Genomic DNA, 26258 nt, shown 5'->3' with positions numbered 1-26258 from the left:
TACCTTCTACTTCTCTAATTAATTCATTATTTCTGTTTTTAGTTAAAAGTAAAACAATAAAAATATTCAACTCATATATTCTCAATTTGTCTTTATGACATACATAAAAACCCATATTAAATTTAAAATTTCTAAGACAAACAAGTAAAATAAACACAAATAATTGTTAGTAAGCTGAAAAGAATTTTATGTAAAATAAAATTTATATTCGATTTTCTACTAAATGTCAATACTTTTAAAATATTTAATAATAGTTGAAGCATATTAAAAGTTTATTGAGTTCATAAAATCTGTCTTTTTTCTAAAAATATAAAATATAAATTTTAAACTAACTCTATATATATATATAAATTTATCAAAGGATGGGTATATATCCCTAAAAACTTCAAATTTAAATTCATACTTAAAAGAATTTAATAGAACAAATAAAAAAAGAAATAAATTTAAAAACAAGAATATTAAATAAAATAGAATCAGCATTATTCAAATAATAAAAATGTAAGAAATTATGAGTTCTAAATTAATAAATTTAAACATTATTATTGATAATAGGCTATGAGTTCTATTTTTTTAAGAAATCAATAAATTTATTTAACTCAATTTCTGAAGAGAATTTTTAAAGAGTTATTTAGATTGACTAACTCATTACAAATATTTTAATAGCTATGTATTAAGTTGTGTTAAATTAAATTCATAAAGCTATATTTTACTTGTTCAAGAAACGAACTTATTTAAATATTTATTTTATTCTAATTATTATTATAAAATAATATCTTTATTTAAAATTATTAATTATAAATCAAAAATTTTAGAAATAAATAATGTAATTATTCAATAGTTATATAATTATTATGTAATATATATATTTATAAAAAATATTCAAATAATTTAATAAGGATATTAGTTTAACAATAATATTCTTGATTATTTTAGAACATTCTTAAAACAAATATTTTGTAAATAATTTAAAGATACTCAGTCTAAAAAAATATTTATCAAAAACTTTTTCAATATTATGAAAAAAATTGTTAATTAGAATATCAAAATTCTATGAATGATACTCTTAGAAGCATTACTTTTGATTCTAAAAAAAATCAATACATTTAAATATTTTAGCTTGTTCATACAAAAATATAAACACACACCTAGATTTTTCCTTATGTAAACTAAACTATAACCTTAAAATCAATAAATAATTTTTTTTTTCATTTTGTTATGAAAAAAAATTTAGCTACTTCAGTCACAAAGAATTTACTTTAAAATTATTTTAGTAAAATGTTATTTAAGGATATGACGTATTACAAATTAGTAAATAATAATAGTAATAGTTGCTTTACACTAATCAATTTTATTGATTCTTTTTTTAGTATTAAAAGTTTAAATTATACCTAAAGGAAGCTAATTTTATTAAATTTTTACATCTTGTAAAACATTTTTGATCTTTCATTTTTGGTTAAATTCAAAAGATAATCCAAATTGAGATATAATTTTCTTAGAAAAAATAAAAATTTCAACAATTTTTAAAAAAAAGAATTTACTGATATTTTATTAAAAACACAGAAATAAATATTTTTTATTCTATTTTATTATTAATGTTCATAACAAAAAATAAAATCATCTAACTTGTTAAGATCATTTACTTTTTGTTTTATTTTAATATAATTATCAATATATTTTAGGCTTATTTAAACTATCTATTTGTTGATTTAAATCAAATTAATTCATAAATAAATTTTGTTATAATTTTCTGTTTGGGTAATTTGCTTAAAATAAGCATAAAACCGAGAATCAAATTTAGAAAAATATTGATTAATCCTAGATTATTTTTCAAAAATTAAAAAGATTTTTATTTAAGATACAAGAGAATTTTTTCTCATTTTAGTTTTAATTAGAGAAATTACTCACATAAATTAACATAATACGAATTAGGATAACTTTTAAAGATATTAACAAACTTTTTTTATTTGATCAATCTTGATTAATCATTTTTACAAGATCAGAAATAGGTTTGATTTAGCCAGTTTAAACCATCCATTCTCTGAAATAACCTTATATGGCACTTTAGAGCATTTTAGACTGAGAATCTGAGAGTCCAGAATTTTTTAACATGGTTTAGTAATCGGTATAGAGTTTAAATCTTTGAATGACTTAGTCACGATAGTCGTTTGGAGCTAGTAAAGGAATGATCATATTAGTAGAAACTGATTCTTATTGATTATTTTTTTAATCTATCAAATATTTTTCAAACTATGGAGAAAGGATCTATTCGAATGTTTAAACTTAACTATGGCTAACGGGCTTGAATTAAGGAGGTAAATTTATTGGGAAGAATTCTTTTGTTGGTAAGACAGTATAGCTCATGGCTTAGTTTTAATTCATTACAATTGGAGAAGCAAAATTAAGGCTACTTTTATAGTTAAGAGGGATTTTAGCTTATTTCATTCTTTCAAACAGGTCTAAATAGTTAGCATTATTAGGAGCTAATGTTACAGAACGATTGTCACCATACAAAACGGGATAATAGCTACCATAATAATAAACTGTGGAGTCTATGGTATTGCCTATTCTCAGAAAGTTACTTGCCACAGTAATTGTTAAATTTTCTGATTTGTCAATTGTGCATATTTTATTAACTGCTGAAATAAAAATTGTTGTGTTTGTACAATTTGTAACTGAAAGACTTTAAACTGCTGCATCTATATATATGTAAGAATCTTCACAATTTAATATTCTTAAATCTTGGCCTGCACAGAATTTTTCATCTTTGCACATGACACTTTTAGTGAGTCCTTGGATATATATTACATCAACTTTTATTTTAAAAATTGGGTTAATTTAGAATATTTTTCTAAAGAGAATGATTGTTCTAAAATAATTTATCTATATGAATTGATTATCTTTCATTTTTAATTTCACTGATATATTTGAATTAAATATTTTTATGACATTTTAATATGATTACTAGTCAGAAATTAAAAATTATCTCTAATATATATATATATATTATATTATTTTACTTGCTTGTTCATTCATAGAAATAGATGAAGAAATATATTCGGAGAGTGTATTCATATGTACTTTATCTTCTTTATTGAATTTTCCTGAATATTATGACAAGGTAGGAGGTAAGTTGAGCTAGGCAAGCTTAGATGCCTAAAATTAAGATGGTAATGTAATTTTATTAAGTTAGCTGATATCTGGCTTTAAAATAAGTTGTAAAACATTAAAATCTTGAGCTTTGAGAGAGCAATCCTCATTGTCTATATCATTACTTAACAACTTTAGTATTGTCTTTATATTGTATCTGATATAATAAATTGCTTATTGCTATTCAGAAGAGAATTAAGGAGTTGTCCTTGTTGTCTTTGAACGAGGTGAATTTAGAGGAGAAAAATTATGAGATAAATTTCCCCTAAAACCTTCATTAAAGTGAGTATTAAATTCGCTCTTTCTAAAATCCATAGAAAATTAATTTCTTGCAGAAATACTAAAAAGCTATAAGAAGAAGAATACAGCCAAACCTCTCACATCAGCATATAATATAGGCATTTAATTCTATTATTGCTAAACTGTTGAACTAGTTGATTATTTTTTCGCTGCTTAAATTACAAAACTAACATCATCTTCAGTTACCATTTTATAAGTTAAAAAATAAATTTCTGCATCCTTTTCATTAATGTTGCTAGTATGTTTTTATATGTGCTCCTTAAATTATTCAAGAGTTATTTTTTTTTCTTTATTCGCCACTTAGTTCAAACTTCCAAATAAATGTACTAAATTGATCAGAGTTAATTTAGCAGGTGTTGGAAATACAGCATGCTCGAATACATCTGAACGAATATGCAACACTTGCTAACTATCATTAATACTTCCACTACTTGAACTGCTATTCATTCCTTTTTATTAACTTGTCTAATTTTAGTTTTCTACTTTTATGTTTCTTTTCCTTTCAAAAAATATGAGAATAAATGAATATTTATTATATCTTTTTTGATATAAAATAGTTAAAATTTCAATTTTTATTTTTTTAAATGTTAATTGATAATTTATTTTTTGAATTTTTAGTAAACTCTTTGAATTTTAATGATCGGAAATAGATTAACCATAACTCAATAAAAAAAACAAAAATATTTAACAATATAAGTTTTTAAAACACAAATTTTACTAACTAAATTCATTTTATAATATTTATTTAAATTACTTTAATAGATAAATTTAGAAAACAAGCATACACTTTTGAACTTTAGAGAAGCAATATTAAATAAATCCTGTCACATTAATAAATTTATTTAATATATTTTTTTTACATTGAATGATCGTGAAATTATTTTAAATTCTATAATTTTAATAGAAATAATAAAAATTATTAATGGTAGGATTCAAATGATTATTTAGCATTGAAATATTAAATTTGCAGAAAAATCTATCTTTTGCATTTATAATTAAATTTACCACCACAATCATCACACCACTAATAAATATTAGTGTAATTATTTATTATCTATCTTTCTAAATACATTTAAATAAAAAATTAATAAAGATGTCAAAAGATTAGGAGTTAAGTTAAAGTAAAATCAATAACTCTATTGCATTTGATATTTATGGTTTGATTTGGAAACATGAGCATTCATCTAATCAATACACTTTTAAAGTCCCAAACACTATAGTTTTTAAAAATCAACAGCCTATCTTATGGATATACTCAAATTCAAATAATTAGGTTATGAAAAAAACAACTGAAATTTTAACTCATGAGCATATAAAAGGGTTTTTTAATAATATTAAAAATATTAGCGGGATAGCTGCATAATATATATTTTAAATAAATGATAAATTATAGATAAAGTACATGAAAACTGATGAAATAAGTAAACTTATACCATTAAACTAGTTAATAATACTAAAAATATAAAAAATAAATGTATAGGTAGTTTCTTGGACCAAAAAAATAATTTATTATAAGATGGCATATTGCAGTAATTTGTTGATCCAAATAGTTAAAGAAATTGTAAAAAATATATAATTTATGAATTAAAAATGTTATATAATCTTTTTATAATAAAGCTGTTATATAAGCGTCAACAAATCACTAAAGTTGCAGCTTTTTAAAATTAATTAACAAAAAAAATATATACAACTAGGAGATAGATTTGATTGATAGAGCATGTACGTTCGATGGATAAAGCAATAAAACAGATTCTGGTATTTAATATTTTTACTAAGCATTATTTGCCTTTGTTAAAGTCTCTTAATATTTCTTAAAAAGTTAATGTTAAAGGAAAGATATGCCCTGTAATTAAATAATGCATCAATGAGATATAATCAGTACATTACTTACAGCTTTTTTATAGTTAATACAAAATATTTAATTTTATTAATTTAAAGAACATTATACTCAATTAAGAAGGAGGACAAAAAGTAAAAAAAATTACATGTTACTTTAAAGAGGATGAAAAAGAAAACTTATATTTTCTATGGGCTAATTACATTAAGGTAGAAAGAAGAAGTAGCTCTTAATAGAGCAAATCCTAAATTTTTTAAAGGTAGCCTATTTATTAAGAAAAAAGTAATTATAGTAGCAATTAAAGCTAAAAAAATTCAAATCTTATACAAGAATTGAAGGTAATTTATTTTTTTAATAATAAATATAAAAATTTTTATTAATTATTTTTTATAGTCAGAAAAAAGTTTGCAAAAGCATTTTTCTTCAAGCATACATAATAAATTTTTAATTGAATGTTATTAATGTAGCTAAAAGAAAGTAAAAGAATCTTTCACTAGCATATCGTATAAATATCTTATAGATTATTAAATGTAAATTGATTAGTCTAGTATGGAAACTGAAAAATTAAATATTCCAGAATCAGTAAAATAGTACAAAAATAAATTTACAAAAAAATCATAATAAGTATATCATATTCCGCGAATTTTATAAATAATACATCCTAACTTGAAGTATCCAACTTATGTATGCATAAAGGAGAGTCCTCATTTCTAAAATAGGCAAGTAGAGTAAATATCTTTTATTAACTCAATTTAAATCAAATATAATTTTTTATTTTGATTTTAGTTTTAATTATTGAAATAGTTAAAATTAATTTTTAGCAATCAAATTTTTACTTTGTTTAGATTATTTTATAAAAATGTTATATGTTTAAAAAAAGAGTATGCTCTGAATGTTACTATGAAATAATTGAAAAAATAACTGAGAAGACTAAACAAATAAATCTTCAAAGTATGAGGAATGTTAAAAGATCTATTTCAGTTGGGAATAATAGAAGCTAAGGATCAATATCTTCTTATATTACTCACTCAGAATAAAAATATCCACATAGAATCAGATTAGCTTCAGCAAAATAAAATCAATAAACCTTATGTACTTAACAGTTTTAAATTAGTCCTTAAAAAATTATAGAGGATGATTCTGAATGTAGTCAGCCAACTGTTTTTGTCAAAAATTTAGAAAAATTAGCTATAGGAGTTCATTCTTTGAGTGGATTCTAGTCAAGAAACAATATTGACAGTAATTTTTTTATTAGTAACTTGCATATTTAATTTAGAATATAAAAATAGATTTAAATTAATCAAATTATTCTACTGGCACAAATAACTTTAACCATGTTTTGAACTAGGTGAACAAGCCTATAAATTCTTAGTCAGAAGCTTAGATATTAAATTTTAAATACAAAAAATCTCTTTAATCTCAAGATAGTTTAAGTAAATTTTGAAAATTAGTATTTTATCTTAAATTTATTTTAAAGTAAAAAGTGTGAACTGTTCGAACGGGTTTGCTATTAAAAAAGTATTTTCTACTTATAGTTGTGTGGAAGAGGGAATGGACGTTCCTTAAATGTCATAAAGTTCATATAAGTTTTCTAGCTAAAATAAGGAAACATAAAAGTTATCTACAAAATAATGCACTTCTGAGAGGTAGTCGTTTAAGAATGAAAATATAGAGAATAATTAAGAAAAAAAAGAAGAGGAATCTAAAAAAATATCTGTAAAAGGATTGCTAGAATCATAGAAGTTACAAAATTAGTAGCATAATTAAAAGGAGTAAAACATAGATCAAGCAAATATTGAAGATATTACCTTATTTAATTTGGTAAAACACTCTGATAAAAAGGATGAGACATACAACTTTTTAAATATATAAAAATCCCCTGAATACAGCAATACTCCTACATTTTAGCATGCAAAATAAAATTTGCATCCAAATAAAAATGATATTTTAAACAAAAATATTTTACCTTAAGAACTTAATGAGTAGCCTTACCAGTTTAGATTGAGTTTTGGGAGCTAAACTTTTGAAGAATATCAATAATGTTTAAAAGCAAAATAAATTTAAGACAGCTTATAAAATATTCCTAAGTCAGAAAATAAATCTAGCAAGCCTTCTTTTTTTTAAGATTCATAACAGCAACAGTAAAAAAATGAAAAAATATTGATAAGTAATGAATAAAGTAACTTTAGTTAAGATAAATATCGTTAAGCAAATCGAAAAGAAAGTCAAAGCTCAAGTAGTAAATTATCAGAGTCTGAAAAGAGAAAAGATAGCTAAAAAAGTGTGAATCCAGATTACATCCTTGAAGATATTTAGAAGTATGAAGATTCCAGTATAGATTAAGAGTAAAACAAAAACCTATAAAGTAACTTAAAAAACAATCAAGAATAAAAAGATATTAATTCTATTTAGGAGTCTATTTTGTCTTCAGAAGCTGAAAACCCAGAAATAAAATAAACCTAAAAATAAACTACAATTTTAAGTTAAGAAAATTAAAAATCAGGAAACAAAACTAAAAATATTAATAAAGACTTACCTGTAAATATGATTTCTAATACAAACCATATTCCTATAAAGAAAGAAAGAGGATTATTTAATGTAAAGAAAATTCAAAGCAGTAGCAAGCTTAACTAAATTGATAAAAAAAATTGATATTTTTAAAAAATAAATTAATGCCATTTATATTATTAATAAAAAAATAAATACATTATGACTATTATAATTTATATTTTATTTTGCTTATTTATTCTTTTTAAATGAATGGTTGTTATAAATTTTATTTATTCACAATCAATTATAAACTGTTTAAAATGAATTTATTTTTTCTTAAAAAAGTAAATGTATTTTGATAACTTTTTATTCTTTCAAAAAAAAAAAGTAAAGTTGAATTAAATTGTTTAAAAAAGGATTTTGATTTAAAATAATTTTTTAACTAAAAGAAAAAGCAACCTTTAGATTCAAAAATTCCTAATAAAAAATAGAAAATTGCTTTAGTAAAAAACTACAAAATTAAACATACATTTATGATAAAATAAATTGATTACAAATAATTTTAATGATAAAAATAGCTGAAGAGTTAGATAATTAAAAATTTTAATTTATGACATCATCTTTTTGCTTCACTAAAAGAGTAAAAATATTGCTGCAAGTTATAGTCGAAATCAGTTTATTTTGACTATGGACCTTTATAATCAGAGATAATACTTTTTGCAACATTTTAGGCTAAACTTTTAAAAATTCTGATGTCACAAATCTATTCTTCATCTTTAAAGGGATATTATATTTTTTTTTGTTATGAATTATTAGAATAGGCATTAGAAACAGTAGAAAATGTTCTTGATTTATATTATTATGCTAATTATTATTAAGGCTTTAACAAATAACCATCAAATAAATGCTCAGTTCCCTTTTAAATGTCATTATATTCAGGAAGAATTACTGGCTCATTTATAATTGGTGGAAAAGTTAAATTTTCATAAGGAATAGGCATGATATATCCCTTGGATTAATGTTTCACTTAAAAGCAAGACTCATAAAAATTTTAAGCTGCCCTAGTTTCTTTTTCTTCAAACTTTTCCTCAAGGTCAATACTATCATCATTCTTAGTTATTTCTTTTTAATCGTCTTTAATATCTAGCTTATGATTATTTTAGTTATCTTCATCAGATTTTAAAGCTGGCAAAGAGGAGGTTTAAGATTTAACGGTTTCTTACTATTAATATATTTTGCTTTACTCCTAACAAATAAAGAGCTGTAAATCAAAAGCAAGAGCATCATCTAAGTTATACTCATAAATTAGCTTACTGTTGTCATCCATTTGTATTTTTTAAAATTAAATTCCGTCAAATTAAAAAATAAAGAACATTTTTTGAATATTATATCCAATTTTTTAGATATTTTCATCTTTTAGATAAAGTGCAAAGATTTGAGTTAGTTTCTAGCAATTATTCTAAAGAATTTAATTTATTATTTTCTCAATAATCTATTTATTTTTAATAAATAATTTAAATTATTTTAAGTTAAATAAATGTGTCTTTTATATATTTTTTAATTATTTACTCTTGATATTTTTTCTTTTCTTTTTCTGTTATCCTCCTTAATTTGTAGATCATCATAGCTTCTACTTTGCTTTTCTATATTATGTATATCATCATGATTATTAATTTAATCATCTTCTAAATCATACTCTTCATCAGTTTCTTCTTCATCCTTAAATTCAAATTATTTATTTTTAAATTTTTATTTTAAGAAAAATTAATTGTTTTCTCTATCATGCTCATATATTATCTTCAAGTTATTTGAGTCTTTAAAATTTTAATAAGTTTCTACTATTGCAATTAATATTGACTTTTTTTCCAATGCTTTTTTTAAAAAGCTAAAAAGCTAAATAATAATTGTATAAGGACCTTAGTAGTATGACCAATTAGAATATTCAGCACAAATAAATTCGTATATTATATTTATGTTTGTATTAGCTAACAGTTATATATTATCTAAAAAAATTGTATACTCACCTTATCTACTTTATTAATCTTATATAATTTCAATACGATTTGAATTTTATTTAGCTTAAAGGAAAGGATAGTAATCTAAAATATCGGTTATTTTTAAATCAAACCTTTAAAAGCGTTACTTCAAAGTCTCATCATCAAATTCATCTTGTTGGTTAAACTCTAAAAAACTAAAATCATAAGTTTCATTTTTTTGCTATTCTTCGATCTCATTAGGAAGATTTTTTTGCTCAAAAAATTATTATTTTTTACATAAGCCATTATTGTTTTTAAATTTTTCAATTCTCTCATTAATTTCTTTATTTTTTTCTAAAAATATGTCCTCATAAGTCTTTTCCCTTTATGATGCATTTTAATTTTTCTAATCAACACTGTTATCTTAATATAAATATAAAAAAATTTAAATATTTTATTATAAGGATATCAATCAGCACATACTTTTTTTAGTTTATTCTTACTTCCAATAACTATAGCAATATGTTTCGAAAAGAAGCTCAACCCAAAAGTGATAATATCTTCTTAAAATACATGTGATTCTTTCTAGTAATTCCTATTCATTCTTTATTTTAAAGGCTATGCAACAATAAAAATATTCAATCTCAAGATATTTAAGCAGCTAAAAGCAATACTCTAATATTCTAGAATTATTCAAAATTAAACTTTCGTTATAAAATGAATTGTAAGTTATTTATAACAGATCTTTAATGAGTATCTTTAATTAAAAAATAATCTCATGATCTTTACCATCTTCTGGTTCTTAATCTTGCAAAATATTTTCGATGTCATGCTAAAAATTTTATTCATAAATCCTCATTGAAGATTTCTTTTTGATCCTTATTAAATAGTTTTTTCTATTTGGTAAATTCCTAAATGCATTATAATCTCTATAATTCTCTTTAAAATATTTATATTCAGGAAAATAGTTTTTATAAAATTTAATAGCCGTCTTACGGAAGCAATCCTTTTAATTTTTTATTTTTGTGAGGCACACATAATCAAAAATATACATCCATGCTTATTTTGCATCATAATCTCTTGTTTGATATACTTGATATAGCTTATTTAAATCTACAGTAAACGACTTGATAGAATGGAAGTTTCTATCATATTCTTTTCTCCTATCACTATCATTTTTAAATAATTCAGAGTTCTTCATTTAAAAATATGAAATAGATTAAATGATAATACTTCTTATTAGCTAATTTTCAATTAAAAAGATAAATTAAAAGTTTTTTTTTTTACAAATTTTTAAATTTTTGTTTCGTTAATTGGCACAATAAAATCTTTCAACCAATAAATGAATACAGCAATTAATTTATTATATTCTATTATTATATTTGTGTTTGTGAACATGAATAATCATAATTATTTTTTGTTGAAATAACATATGGAGATAATTTTTAATTTACTGTTAAAGTAGAATAAAAAAATGATTTTGCTTGAAAATATAAAAAATACTAAATAAACAAGCAATTTATTTTGAGTTTATTTGTTGATAAAAATAGATTTAGTTTCTTTGCTAATAGCTTTCAGAATATAAAATATTTGAATTTAAAACAGTTTATGGCAGTAATTAAAAAACTATATCTAACAAAATACAATAAATAATATTGATAATCACATTTAACCTAAACACTAAGCAAATCAAATGATTGTCATCCTAAAAAAGTATTTATCAAGAACTTTAATTATTATTTTCTGCAGTATCATAATAAAATTAGGAATTTAAAAAATATAAAATGAGATTCAGTTGAATTTTAAAGAATACTTAGTAAGAATGGCCTAATAAATTACAAATAATTATATAATAGTTTTATTTATTTATTTACTTATTTAGTTTTTATAAATTTAAGTTATCAAGAATACATAGTTTGAGATGGCTTTGAGCTTTCTACATAATTTTTAGAGCGTGCAAAATAACCTAATCCTGCGCATAAAAACATGAAAAATATTATAAAAAGGATTATTGTTGAGAATGTTTCAACTATGTTAGTATTCTGAGCCTTGACATTGCTGACAAGCATAAGTATCATACCTAGTAAATAGAGGATCTTCATTTTTGCTTTTTAAATTTTTTTCTTTTATAAATAACTTTTTTTTGATTTGTAAATTTTTTTTTCTTTGGTAAAAATTTGATAAATATTAATTTCAATATCTTAATCTTTACCTTTCAATTAATATGATTCTTTCTTAAAAAAAACAAAAAGGAATATTTTTAGTATGTTTTCTACATTTTTTTTTACGTTTTTAAAATTGACAAATTGTATTAAACAAAATTTTGTAGTAAAATATTGATAAAAATATTTTTTTTTAATTTTAATATTTGTGATTTTGTTTGATATTATTGATTATTAATAATAAAATAGTAAATCCTACTTTCTTTATAAACATAACTTTTAAATAATTTTAAATGATTACTTTTTATAGTATAGTTTTAATCAATCCTTATCAAAATTAATCATTATTATTTAGTTAAATATATTTTTAATTAATTAAATTATTATTCTTCAAATTATACAAATGAGCTATCTTTAAAACAATTTATTATATTTATTTAATTAAATAAATAAATGTTTATTAAATTAAAATACTCATTAAAATAATAAAATCTATTTTATATTTTTATTTAAAAGTATTCAATAATTTTTTATATTCCATTTATTGTTTATTTTTTTTATAAAAATTAATTTTAATAAAAATTTTATAAAATTAAAATTATATTTTTGTTATTGACATTTTTTAATTTTTTGACAAGCTAGGTTAATTAAAAATTTTTTTTTAAATGGCTAAATTTAATCACCCAAGAAAAATGTAAAATTTAAAAAATATATTTACATAATAAGAAGAATAAAAATGAATGAGGGATTTATTAATATTTAGAATGAATAATTATTATGACTTTCCATAACATATTCTTATAAGCAATCATCTGTTTAAATGCATTAATAAAAATCCTAAAATAATACCAAATATCAATTAATTTAATAGAAATTAATTTTAACTATGACAAAAGATATTAATTATCAAGAATTCTAGAATAATAATTGATTTGCATTATTAAATGGTATTTGACTAATAATGCGGATTACACATGGTATATTGTTTTATAATATGAATTATTTTTATTTAAAAGATATTTTTACTCAATTACTTTATGCGGGTAAGGCTAAGCTTAATTATTAGAATTAAAATTAAGCTTTATATCGATATAACTATTAGGTTTTTCATATTTCTAAATACTTTTAGAAGGTTTCATTTCTAAATACTATAAATTGCATAAAAGTAGATTAAAAATAAATTCTCAATTATCGAGAAGTGTACACAAGTTTTAATATTTATCCAAATAGTAATTCATAAAAAATGGTTTAAAAAATATTCATTTTTTATTTTTCTAAAGTATCTTTTTTTATTAAAGGATATGATGAATATTAATAGTAATTAATAATATTCCAATTAATTTTAAAAGGATAATTAGAGCTGTTTATTTTAGTATTTTTTTCTTTTTCTATTTACAAACTTATAAAGGACAATATCATATATTTTTGAGAGTAAGTAAGAATAAAAATATATTATGCTTTACAATGTGTAAGCAGTCATAGACTTCTTCTAACTCTAGAATCCTATACTAAAGTAAATTCAACTTGATCAAACGCCAGCTAATTTATATACTTAATTTAGAAGTAGTGTTTCTGATTAGAGTAGAGTCTAGATGAAAGATATTTTGAAATAAATAATAAATGGCAGTCTGAATGGTATTAGTTGATGTTGGGAAAATACTCTAAATATGATTTTTTGCTTATAAAACCTAGTAATGTTTATTGCAAATTAGATTGTTTACCTGTTAAATTAAAATTACTTGAAAATTTTAATTTATCTCGTTTTCATTAAAAATTTACATAAATATTTATTAAATATTTTGATTACAGGGTCGATTACAAGGCAAATCAGTATTTAACAGAACAATGAAATAAAATCCAAAAATTTAAACCTGTCTTAAGCGAATTGAATATCTCTTAACGAATTCTAAAATACTTAAAAGAAATAAACAAATAAGTCCCTAGCATACAAGCCTTGCTACGATTTAATCATGCTTCATTTTTTTATAGCTGATGACCTAAAAATAAAAAAATTAGTTCTCTAACAACAAGTATTTACAAAATTGATTTGCAAAATGAAAAGGAAGAAATATTGATTTTAAAAGATTTGAAAAGCAGTCGAACACAATCTGATTCGATTACATTATTTTATTCTGAAAATTGGCTACTTAATAAAAACATTAAAGAGTAAGGTCTCATATTTAATTTTTTAGCATATAAAAAATTTCACTTATATATTTTAAATTACAATTTATGGATCTCTTTTAATGGTATTCAGCAAAGAATTAGCTGTGTATTAGCTCTGTTTACAGAAATAATAATACAAATTATCTTAAATCTTTGATTGAGGTTTAAAGAATATGTAAACAACAGATGACTTCTAAAAAAAAACTATTTATGATGGGTAATAACTTTAAAAAGAGCTATAATGAGTTTACAATGCATTTAATATACATTACATTCATAAAATTATAATAATTTATTTATTTATTTATTTTTTTTAAAGGCGAATTAATATATAATTTTGTTTTTTTTATATAAATTTTTTAAATTAAAACTCACCAGTCAGTCAATCAATCAATCAATCAAATTGACAGTCTGGTATTCATTCATGCTTCATTTTTATGATAGATTTGTTTTACTTGAAATTAGTTACTTTTTAATATTTTGTTAAATAAATATCCAAAGAATAGGATAAGGATAAATGAATAGGAGATAGTTGGTTATTTTGTTAGTTAGTATGTTAATTACTAGTAAGTAAGTAAGGAAGAAAGACTATCTAAATATCTGCATTTAATATAATTTTATTATAAATATTTGTTATTTTTAAAATAAATATTATATTGTTATTATTTTGTTTCAGATGTTGTGGATATATTTAAATAAAAGCTATTTTATATGTTTCATTCATTTTTAGGGTTTTTGGAAAGGAGGTCTCTTGAAGATTCTGGTTTTGAGAACATCCTAGAGTTTTTCAAAATCAAAGGAGGTGCTTCTTATCTTTTCAACTAAATCTTTATGAGCTATTTTGTTTTAAATGTTAGATGATTCGATATAGTCCATTATTTCTTAGGAACTAAAGTAGTGCTTAAATAATTTTCCGTAGTTGTTGTTAGAGAATAATTTAAGAAGTTTACTATTACTTGGTTTTTCAAGCATCTTAGAATTGTATTATTTTTTAAATCTCTTTCTAATACTATCAATTATTTACTTTTAATCTTTTACTTCTTCAATATTAATGGGAGCATATTCTTCTATTTTATCTGCTTCACAGTTTTCATTTTCGTCATCTTATTCTTATTATTAGTCTACATTATTTGGGATTTGTTCTTTAGAAATATTTTATACATCCTCATTTTCTTACAAATCCATAGGCTCTGATTCCATTTATATTGCACTTTAATTTTCTTAAGGATTCTTTTAATTATTAATAGAGCAGCATTCAATTAAATCCTCTTCTTTAGCTGAGACAAACACATACTCCATAAAACCTTTAAGAATATTTTTAGCCATATTTACAGCATTTCCTTTACATACTCCGTTTTCATCTTTATTATTATCGTTGTTAGCAGGCTTAATGTGCACCTTCTTTAATGGTAATTCATTTAATAAAGCTCCCTAAAGCTAAGGAGTTGAAAAGTAATTTCTTCTAGTTCTTGTAAATACTGTAATTCCATCAGCATTAACTTATTCTTAAGATTTATTACTATATGATAAGTCTTGGTATTCATTATTGGAATTATCAATAAAATTATTTTCTTATTACTCAATCTTGGTCTAAAAGGCTGTTTAGGATTTAAATCTTTGAGAAAGAGATATGGCCTGGTTATTATCAATAAGCTATGATGAATGGCTTGCAAACTCTGAATGGATGTCGTTTTTCGAGTCCCTTTTAGATAATTAAAATAAGTAATGAGCATCATAAACTATCAGAATTTTAGTATAAAATTTAAAATGTAATTTATAATCTATCTACCTTTAAGCATGATTTAAGGGAACTATCTATGGAGAGTGCTAAGATGAAGTATTTCCATGATACTATTTTGGTTAATAAATAAAACATATTAGAAAAAGAATAATAATAACTTTTATCGAGAATGAATAAAAGCAAGTGTATTGATATTTAAACTTGATGAAATTTCATCTATTTGATTGATGTGGTACTATTCTCATTTACAAAATGAATTAAAATTATATAAGACTAAATTTCTTAAGGCTAGAAATGGTAATAGTTCTAAGGAAGAATATTATCATAAATTATTTAGATTACAAATTCTAATCAAAAAAATAGGTCCATTTTATTTTTATTTGGTAAAAGTAAAGATGAATATATTTTGATAGGTTCAACTATATATTAGTTCTGATTTGGAAATTTTTTCCTAAATAAGAATTTAATGTTTATGCTGCCTATTTTGAATTTGTATGCAAATATGTGGATAAAAAGAAATTTTAATTTCATAAATAGTCAAAACGAATCAATGAGTGAATGAATAAAGGGTTGTTTTCTTTATTTCTTTCTCTATTACTTGCTTGATATTTAATTAAATATTTCAATGAAATTTTTTGATATTAGTCTTTATTAATTTTTAATTTTATTGAAAATTGGTAAATTATGTTCTAAATTTTCCTATTTAAATGAGATATTCTTTAATTTATATCAAGCGATTCTTTGACAAAAAGATTACATTTTTTAGAAGAATATTCTTTTTATTAGATTGTATTTATGAAAATAGAATAAATTACACAGCTTCGTTTTTCAAAATTTATTTTCTTTCATTCATCAAGCTTAAATGAAAATATTAAGGTGAAAAATAAATAAAATTTATTCTTACCAAGTTAAAGAGGATATCGCTTTGAGAAGTTTCATATTGATTAGATTACATAAGTCTATCGTCCTTTTAGTTTAAAGTATCCATATCTTCATGTGTTTCCTGAGTTTATCTCAATTTGTAAGCATTTTCAGAAATCCTCTTTAAATTAACGTTTTAGCCGATTCTCTAGCAAATATAGTTATTTTCATCATCTTGGGCACCTCTCATCAATGATTCATGCTTTCTTTTCTATTTTTATAGGTATTTTTCCTCAGCTCTTTTGACTTTTTTTGCTAACATCTTACCAGTAGCTTTTACATGAATTTTGTTTGAGTTAATTTTTTAATATTTTATTATGTTATTAAGATTTGATCCTTAATTTTTTTTTTATAAAGCAAAAAGCTAGTTTTAATTGAAATGGTTGTCTTCATTAGCTTTTTATTAAAGATAATGGTCCTCATCAAGATAGCTCTAAGGTCCTGTTGTCACTTCTCTAAGGAAACAGTCGCTGTTAGAAATTTAAGAATCGCTGGATGATTGAGAGGTCATTTCTATTTCGCTGTTGATAATAGTTGTGTTACTAGGATTATTGAAGTCGACAATTTTGAAGTAAATTTTGAGGAGTCCACTTTTCTTGAATTATATAAATGGCTATATTTGGATGCTTTTGTTAATAAATTAAATATTATAAATATTTGATCGTCAATAAATTAATGAAAATCAGTTTTTGTAAAATTAGTTCTTATTTGCTTGATTTATTTACTTACTGTCTAACTAAATGTAATATTAAGTTTACTATTATGTGTTAGAAGTTAATTTACGAAAATTTAGAATGCAATAACATTTAAATTTTAAGAACAAATTGTACTTAATTAATTAAAAATATAAAATCAAAATAAAACACTAGATTAAATATGGTCTTTACCTTTATTTTTATTGAGTAGCACTAGAAGAAAACATGTTGATATTTTCTTGACTATTTTCGATTGTAAGATTAAAACGGACATTAACTTTATCAGTTGTTTCATAGAAATCCTCAAAATCTTAGTAGGGTTAGTTTTAGTTATTTGCGGTGGTCATATATTAATAATAGATATTGTTTTTAATAGTCAAAAATTTGATTCAAGGTTGCGCTTTTGTAATTGGTAGGCTTTCTGCTTACAATATTTTTGTAAATTATTGGATAGTGTGCGTAAATTCACAAGAAATGAAGAATCTATTTTTTTTTTATAGTAAGAAAAGTATTAATGAAGTTTAAGATATTTAATGGAAGTAATAATGGATGCATATGAATGATTTAGACATGTTTGTGCAAAAAATGAGGGGATAAAGTTGGTATGGCTCAAAAAGTAAGCAAGCCATAGTAGAAATTCAGCAATTAAGGGATATTTTTTTACCTTTGCAGCTTAGTAAATGCCTTCTGTGTTTGTGTGTGTGTGATGTATTTACGAGCTCTTTTTTCTTAGCAAAAAATTTTTAATGTTAATAATAAATAATAATAAATTATTAATGTTATCGTTGCTCCAGTATTACATATATATTTAAAGTAATACCTTCTCCCTTAATTATTCAAATTACGCTTGCTTAATTAAAAAATATGTAATTCAGTATAACTTTAATCATATATTATACCCTAAAGAATTTAGTTGAACTAATTTATTTTTTTAGATGTAAGTAAAGTTAATTATTAACTTCTGGGAAATTATCCTATTGAATTCTATCTCAATAGCACTTTTATATAATTCAAATTAATTTTGCTAACTGATTAAAAAAAAACATCCTTTAAAAGCTTTATTCTATTTTAAATAAACTTTTTATGTAGTTTTCAGGAATGAGATTAACATTTTACTGAACCATTGTTTATTCCATTTTTTTTGAAAGTAATTACTTACAAGTAAAATCAGTTAATAAAATTAATTCTATAGATGAGTTAAAAATCACAAACACATTAGATTTTGCTTTGTATATTATTCTGAATAAAAATATTAATTCAAGTTTGGTAATTATCTAAAATATTTTCACAAAATATCACTTTTTTGTTTGAATCATTAAAAAAGTTATCGCTAATATTTCTATATTGCACTTTATATACAAATTTTAAAAATAGTATAGCAAAAAATAGAAAAAGATAATACAACTTTAACAAAATTCTTTTGTAGTGAAAGGTAAATTTAGTGTATAAGAAATTAATACCAAGTATTACAGAGTCAACTCCGAGTATCTATATTAGCAAAAATACAATTACTAAAGAGCTTTAATACTATTAGTGGTTTTGTATTGATATTTAATGGCTTAAATTTAAATATGCTGCTTATAAAATATGTATTAACTATAAGATTAACTGGAGCTCATATGCTGTTAAAAGAAATATCTACAGTATTTTATTGTATTTTTTAAATCTTCTTATGCATCGATTGAAACTTTAAATTACAGTTCGATCATAATTTATTTTAAGAAATTTTTCTCCTTCATAAATATAAATAGTCTTTTTATTTGTAATATGTATTAATATTTTCTAATGTTTAATAAAAATTATAAAAAATGACAGAGCGAGCCTTCAGTGATTCAAATTTGACCAGAGTTATATTATTTAACCATATAACTTTATGTATTTTAAAAATTATTACTGTGATTACATCGAAAGCTTTAGGGCATTGTTGATATTACGTATAAAAATAGATACAAACTAAATTATTTTTCTTTTTTTAACCTACCCGTTAATTTATTTTGTTTATGCAAAATGATAAATAAAGATTATCTATTTATCAATCATTAAATAAATACATATTTTTTAATAAGGCAAAAATGAAAAGTTATAACAAACCTTATTGTTTTTAAAAGGTATTTTCTTCATGAATTAAAATTTTAATAGAATCTAAAATTTCTTATGATATTAGATTTTAATACATTTTGCGCGTGACATAATACACCTAAATTTATAAGGTAAATTTTATATAATTAATCTAAGCTGGAATTATCTGTCGATTTGTGATATTTGTTAAAATACTTTGATAATTGAAGTAAAAGCACTATGTACATTTATAAAGCAAATAAAGCGCTGCCATAATAAAATTAAAACGAAACAAGTTAAAAGTTAACCGACCTATTAACATAGGATATGCCTGAACTAAAATTTTATAGAATTCTATTATTTTATGGTAATAATATATCAGAATTAGGCTGACTATCTTTTAATTTTGAATGTAATACAAATAAATTTTTCATGTGCCAAGATTTAATTCATTAAATTAAAATACCTAGATAATGTCCTAGAACCTGTGTAAAATAATCAATATGACATTAAAAAAATTAATCTATCGAATTCTTATCATCAATTATCATGTGGAGCCCAAATCATCCATTTTACAATATTTTACTAAATTGTATTTTATATTACTATCTAAATGTACACAGAATCTGATACTATCTTATAATATTTACATTTTCAAAGTACCTTAAGCCAAAATGCAAATTACCACCATACATACCAAACATATATACATAACGTGAAAAAAAGTAAGTAAGAAGCTATTGAAATTTTGATTTATCATACCTCCCTTTGGTATAAAAAATGTTACTTAACAAATCAATCAAAGTTAAAATTTTATAATAAAAAAATATAATTTCACTTCTCGCTGACTGAATTATAAAATTTTCTAATAGATTTTAACCTTTTTGTACTGTTATCGAATTATTTTTTCTCATTTTTGCTAAAGAAGTAACCATTTATTTATAGGTCACCCCTTTTTTATAATTACTCAAAAAATTTTTAATTCGTATTTTTATATAAATACTTCACATAGATATTACATAGCAATTATTCAAGTGAGAAAAACGTTACATCCTCAGAAAGCTCTCAAAATACTTCATTATACCTGAAATGTTAAGGTATTTGATCATGCAATATTTAATAACATTGTTTGTTAAATAAAAAATGTTTTCTTAGGTAACATTTATTCTTATTGATTTATTAAAGAAGCGCAAAATATAAGACTGAAAAATTAATTCTTAAAGATCGAGCAAGTATAAAGATAAGGGAAAAAATTGCTGATTGAATAAATTATTAATAAAAACAAACAATTAGATTAAGAATATAACAAACTATCAAATTGATAAATTATATCTAACTTACAAACTCACAATCCAACTATTTCATGTTTCAGGTAAAAAGCTACCCTGCTTACTTTCTTCCCAGAAATCCTAAAACAAAATAAATCTTTGCTGTTTAATTTCACTAAGATACAAAATTTTTACATTGATTCTGCTCACTTCCACCTACTACTTTAATTTTAAAAAAAATTTACTTCCTTTACTCTTAGAAAAAGTTCCTATTCTTAATTTTCAACCTATAATAAATAAATAATATAGATAGCTGGTTATAATATAAAAGCATTCGATTACTAAACCATAAAGGTTTCCTAAAAGAATTTTTTAAATTATTATTAAAATGATGCAGTAAATTTTTTCAGAGATAAAATATTAATTAAGTTAGAGTAAAATTTTTCATTAACTGTCATTTAAGCTTTTTATAACTTGGCAAAAATAAATAAATAAATACTAATAAAAGTAACAAAATAGAACTAAAATGCTACAAATACTTATATTTGACTAAAAACTCTGTAAAATATTTAGCTATTTTTTTTATTATCATTAGCATAAGTAATTTTATTGTAATAGTAAGGAAAGTTAATTTTTTATTTTTTTCAAATACCTTCTCTAAATATCTCAACCATGAACTCAAATAAATACAGAAAAAAGTAAATCTGAGTAAATTTTTCAAAAGCGCAAATATTTTTTAAATGTTTCATAAAAACTTAAAAATTCTAGTGCACTATGGAAAATTTACAATTCCAAATTGTAGAAAAATTTTTTTACCAGTGCTCTTTAATAATATAACCTCATGAACTGCATTCTAATTTAAGGAAAGATCATTCTTATTCCAAATCAGCATTATTTTTTACGTGATTGATCTGTTTAATTTTTCAAAAAATGAAAAAGTAATCATTCGAAAAATGGTAATTTATGTAATTAAATTTAAAATTTAAGCAATTTATTTGCAAAAATAATACATTTTATGCAATATTTTAGTAAAATTATGGATTAAAAAGATGCTTGATTCGATTTTGTGCATATAAGTACTTTAATTACTTTTTCCATAACCTTGTGAAAATCGTGTAAAAATACAAGACCTAAAAATATCAGTTGCAGACGAAAAGAAATTTACAATCAAACTAAAAACTTTTTTACACAAAATTTAAATATCGTTTACTTAATTATCTCTCTATTCTTGCTAAAAACATCATTTAATGTGAATTATCGTAGTTTATAGAAGAAATATTAATTTATTAAAATTTTCAAGAAGTAATCTCAAAAGTTTTTATCAATAATAAATACATCAATCTCTAATTATATTTCTGATATTCTGAAAGCTATTGATTGCTTTTCGAGTTGTAAGTGCAACAGATTTTATTAATAGAGTTAATGATTGTATATTTAGAAACTCTCATGTTTCAATGATTGAAATTGAAAATTCGGAAGGTATAATTAAATTCAATATATTTGCATATTTACATATTAACATGCAAAAGTTAGCACAAACAAAATCTATAATTATCAAATGATAAAGTCTCCATAAAATGGCTTTAAAGCAAAGCACTATAACTTAATAATTTTATTAAATCATAAATCTTATTTTCAGTATTACAAAAATTATGAGTAAACTCTTTATCGAAGTTAAACTTTAAAATAATAGAAAGGAATAAATCAACCATTTTTTAAAATTAATTCCTTTTTTTCTTACAATTTGATATTTAGTTTTATGAAAAAAATAGATTTTTTTACATATTTTTTGAATAAGCTAAAAAAAAAAATTATCAACTAAGGTATTTAAAGAGAAGTAAAAATATTTGCATTTGAAAATTTGCTGTAAGATTAACTATATTTAATAAGTAAATGTACTTCAATATACTTTTATTATTATAATTTCATATATTAAAACATACAATAGACCCACATATACATTATTATATATGTAATACCAAATAAAAAAATAGTAACATAATTTAAATAGCACTTTAACAAATTATTTCTAGTTTTTTTCAATTAATTAGCAAACCAAAAAATATTTGACAAAAACTTTACAGATTTAAATTAGCATCATCAATCTTTTTATTTAATGCAATAATCAATAAAAATTCCTTTTAGAAATCGTATTTGTTTTTTAAGTTTAGTTATTGTTTAGTATAAGAACAATAAATTTTAACTTTCCTTTCGCTTCCAAGTGAGCAAAATCATACAATAATATATTAAATTTTTTTATTTATAAATTTTATAAAGCTATCTAAAAATATTTATTTTTTTTGGAAAATAGAAAATATTTCACAATTAAAAAATGATAAATAATTTAACTAAAATATTCTTTTTATAAGTGATAATAACTGCGATTTAAACTCAGAATTGTAAGTATTTTCTGTAATATTAGAAATATCTTAGGAACTTTTTGCGAAAATATATTTAGATATTTTTATTACATTTTAAGGTAGCAAATAAAAGATGCAAATAAATCATAATTAACAATATATAAAAGTTCCTTATGATTACTTACAAACAAGCGAGTACTAGAAAAATATGTTTACTATTTCAAAGTACTTTAATTTGATATAGTTTGAGTTTTCTTATTTTTATTTGCATTTCTATTCTTAGATTTAATGGACTAAAATGTAGATTAAATAACTTAGATAAATAAAAAATATAATGATATAGTTTCAATACTCATAATAATAATGTAAAATAAATTAATTATTTTTATTTATATTAATGACTTTTAAACAAGAAAAAACTTAAAACAAAATCTGTTTTGTAAATGCTAAATAATTTATTTATTAGAATTATTAAAATTATTATTTATTTTTATTATTTACATTTTAGTTTCGCAAAAATATTTGGAATAAAATATTTAAAAATAGGTTTTTACTTTAATAATTATTATTTACGTTTTATATTTAAAAATTATTATATTTCCAGTAATTAATAATTTGATGTAGTCTTCTTTAAATTATTCTATAATAGTGCTTGATTAAATTTTAAAGATTACTATCATTTAATTTTAGCGAAAATTCTATGAAAATTTGTTTCTTTTTTAAATGTAATTATAAAACTTTTTTAATCATCTAAAATGAATGCCAACAAAAATTAATTTTAGCTCGATTAAGAATTAAAGCTATACTATAATAAATGAGTTTTTGATAAAAATAATGTTTGTATTATCTCTATTTGGTAATAAATACAAAAGAAAAAAAATAATTTGAAGTGATTTTAGAATGTATCAATCAAATGAATTAAAACTAGATTATTTTGTTAATATTTACAATTAATATTATTTCCAAATGTGTTATTTTGTCTTTTTATCAAAAATTACCAATAATCAAAAAGCAAACATATTCTATTGGTCTAATTTAATTAATATAAGGTAAATATTTCTTTTTGCTTGGTCAAGTATTTTAGTTCACAAAAAGACTTGTTTGCAAAAGAAAAAATCAAAGAATTTGGCAATTTTCTTCAAAGAAAATAATAATTTAATAAGAAAGTCAAATCTTGTTTAAAAAGTTAATTAAAGTGAAAGTGGAAATGAACTAAAAATAATTATTTGCTTTGTTAGTTATAGTATTCATCCAAATATCTAGCACCAGTTGCAACAGAGGCTTTGAAAGTTTCCTCAAAAAATTTAAGCTCAATGCTGATATATAGGAAAATAATTATGACTGGAGTAGCTTTTATCAAATAGCAGATGTATTTATCTAAAATAGAACTACACCTGGACTTACTGTTTCAGTCTATTATAAAAACTAATCTATCTTCTCTGCAGCTTTAGGTAATTAAACATACCCAGGAGATGCTTTTAATATTCCTGTTAACAATGAAACTATTTATGATATAGCCTCCCTTTCCAAAGTATTTGGTGTAACTGCTGCTACTATGAGACTTTATGATTAAGGATTAATTGGACTTGATGATTTAGTAATTACTTATATCCCTGAGTTTAATAACCACGATAAGGCTAATATCACCATTAGAAATTTACTTCTCCATAATTCTGGTTTATAGCCTGACTTAGATTTCTCTCTATTCCCCTAATCAACTTTAATTCCTTCAAATATTAAAGATGCAATCTACCACATTGAATTATAATATCCCACAGGTACTTAATATGTTTATTCTGACTTAAACATGGTTATTTTGCAAGAAGTTGTCTAAAGAATTACAAAAATTTCACTTGATGTTTTCTTGAAGCTTAATGTTTACGGACCTCTCGAAATGGACTCAACAATGTTTAATCCTTCTCCTCTATACGTCCATAAGTAAATAAATAATTAAATATCTTCATTAATTCTAATTATACATGCATAAATATATCAAATTTTGATTTTCTTTACCAAAGATTAACAAAGAGAATAGGCCACTTTTAGGTTACACAAATATTTTTAATTAACATATATAAAAAATGGATAAATATGAATTAATTTTTCTATTTTTTAAAGAAAGAAAATATCTTCGAGCTATTCAACAACATACATACACTCAATGAAATAAAATTTCAAAATAATATTTTGTACTCTTTGAATCTAACTATTCTCAATTTTTAATATCAATATTTTAGCATATTTGATTGATTATTTTCACCTAATTCTTATTTATTCTTTCTACTTAATTATAATAGAATTGCCCCTACAGAATTTGATGATGTTTATCGTCATGAGTTATGTCATGGTATTGTACATGATGAAACTGCTTGGTTCTTAGGAGGTGTCTCAGGTAATGCTGGTATATTCTCTACTGCAAATGATTTAGCTAAATTCATGAATATGATGCTCAACAGAGGTGAATACATTAATTCTAAAGGTAAAAGAGTTAAAATCTTCGAACCTGAAACTGTTGATCTTTTCACAACAAAAGAAACAAATGTTCCTTATCCTAACTCAAGAGCTCTTGGATGGGATACTGTTCCAATTCAAAGTGTTCTTCCTTGCGGTACTAAGTTTTCTCCATTATCATTTGGCCATACAGGCTTCACTGGCACAACTGCTTGGGCTGATAAAGAAAAAGACTTGGCTATAGTTATTTTAGCTAATAGAGTATATCCTGATAGAAATCACTCAGGTACTGCCAGTCTCTACTTTAGATAAGATACATACACTTAAATTTGCAATATCCTTGGATATTGAATAAATGAAATTATTAATATATATTTTGAATACTGTACTTTTTATAAAAAATTCCATATAAATATTTTAACAAATTTTGAATTAAAAGTTTATAATAAAATCTATTTATTTATCACAACTATTACAATGATTAGAAAATTCTTTAAAAATGTGTTACTACCATATGTGAAGAAGTTTAGAAAAATTTAAGGGTTATTTTTTTATTTTAAATTATATGGATATTTGAATAATTAAAGAAATGAGATAGATAGATGCTTTTTTTGATAGTGTTATGATTTTTAAAAAATAAATTTATTATATTAAAATAAAAACTTAAAGGATTTTTTATTTTTAAA

The 26258-nt window shown here is 22.0% G+C and overlaps 8 protein-coding genes across 8 annotated transcripts; 3 read left to right on the top strand and 5 right to left on the bottom strand. All coding sequences in view use genetic code 6, as the record gives it.

Annotated features, from left to right (window-relative positions):
* Positions 1 to 362: 362 nt before the first annotated feature.
* Positions 363 to 1019, top strand: TTHERM_000149759 (transmembrane protein, putative; the record flags this gene model as incomplete). The annotated part of the gene is made up of 2 exons (XM_012798971.1): positions 363 to 498; positions 553 to 1019. The coding sequence occupies 2 exons, from the start codon at positions 363 to 365 to the stop codon at positions 1017 to 1019; spliced, it is 603 nt and encodes a 200-aa protein (XP_012654425.1).
* Positions 1020 to 1968: 949 nt separating this feature from the next.
* TTHERM_00149750 (tubulin-binding cofactor C) lies at positions 1969 to 3894 on the bottom strand (the record flags this gene model as incomplete). The annotated part of the gene is made up of 2 exons (XM_001021610.3): positions 1969 to 2810; positions 3018 to 3894. The coding sequence occupies 2 exons, from the start codon at positions 3892 to 3894 to the stop codon at positions 1969 to 1971; spliced, it is 1719 nt and encodes a 572-aa protein (XP_001021610.1).
* Positions 3895 to 4540: 646 nt separating this feature from the next.
* TTHERM_00149730 (hypothetical protein) lies at positions 4541 to 7936 on the top strand (the record flags this gene model as incomplete). The annotated part of the gene is made up of 9 exons (XM_001021608.2): positions 4541 to 4868; positions 4928 to 5008; positions 5065 to 5202; positions 5267 to 5325; positions 5386 to 5622; positions 5678 to 6012; positions 6165 to 6523; positions 6574 to 6717; positions 6762 to 7936. 9 exons carry the CDS (start codon positions 4541 to 4543, stop codon positions 7934 to 7936), a joined length of 2856 nt encoding a protein of 951 aa, XP_001021608.2.
* Positions 7937 to 8390: 454 nt separating this feature from the next.
* Positions 8391 to 11044, bottom strand: TTHERM_00149720 (hypothetical protein; the record flags this gene model as incomplete). The annotated part of the gene is made up of 3 exons (XM_001021607.2): positions 10234 to 11044; positions 9344 to 10173; positions 8391 to 9266 (listed from the first exon to the last, which is right to left on the bottom strand). Exons 1-3 carry the CDS (start codon positions 10949 to 10951, stop codon positions 8391 to 8393), a joined length of 2424 nt encoding a protein of 807 aa, XP_001021607.2. The 5' UTR covers positions 10952 to 11044.
* Positions 11045 to 11470: 426 nt separating this feature from the next.
* TTHERM_000149719 (hypothetical protein) lies at positions 11471 to 11806 on the bottom strand (the record flags this gene model as incomplete). The annotated part of the gene is made up of 1 exon (XM_012798970.1): positions 11471 to 11806. The coding sequence occupies one exon, from the start codon at positions 11804 to 11806 to the stop codon at positions 11471 to 11473; it is 336 nt and encodes a 111-aa protein (XP_012654424.1).
* A 2992-nt stretch (positions 11807 to 14798) lies between these two features.
* Positions 14799 to 17782, bottom strand: TTHERM_00149700 (hypothetical protein; the record flags this gene model as incomplete). Its single annotated transcript, XM_001021605.3, has 4 exons — positions 14799 to 15780; positions 15868 to 15929; positions 16724 to 17366; positions 17628 to 17782. The coding sequence occupies 4 exons, from the start codon at positions 17780 to 17782 to the stop codon at positions 14799 to 14801; spliced, it is 1842 nt and encodes a 613-aa protein (XP_001021605.2).
* Positions 17783 to 21043: 3261 nt separating this feature from the next.
* TTHERM_00149690 (hypothetical protein) lies at positions 21044 to 21833 on the bottom strand (the record flags this gene model as incomplete). The annotated part of the gene is made up of 3 exons (XM_001021604.2): positions 21044 to 21048; positions 21578 to 21672; positions 21772 to 21833. 3 exons carry the CDS (start codon positions 21831 to 21833, stop codon positions 21044 to 21046), a joined length of 162 nt encoding a protein of 53 aa, XP_001021604.2.
* Positions 21834 to 24328: 2495 nt separating this feature from the next.
* Positions 24329 to 25923, top strand: TTHERM_00149680 (beta-lactamase; the record flags this gene model as incomplete). Its single annotated transcript, XM_001021603.3, has 2 exons — positions 24329 to 25059; positions 25419 to 25923. 2 exons carry the CDS (start codon positions 24329 to 24331, stop codon positions 25921 to 25923), a joined length of 1236 nt encoding a protein of 411 aa, XP_001021603.1.
* Between the last annotated feature and the right edge of the window lie 335 nt (positions 25924 to 26258).

The sequence above is a fragment of the Tetrahymena thermophila genome (assembly GCF_000189635.1).
Source record: "Tetrahymena thermophila SB210 genomic scaffold scf_8254545, whole genome shotgun sequence".
NCBI classification, from domain to species: Eukaryota; Ciliophora; class Oligohymenophorea; order Hymenostomatida; family Tetrahymenidae; genus Tetrahymena; species Tetrahymena thermophila.
Note: the sequence above shows the minus strand (reverse complement) of the source record. Positions and strands in the feature narration are given on the sequence as shown.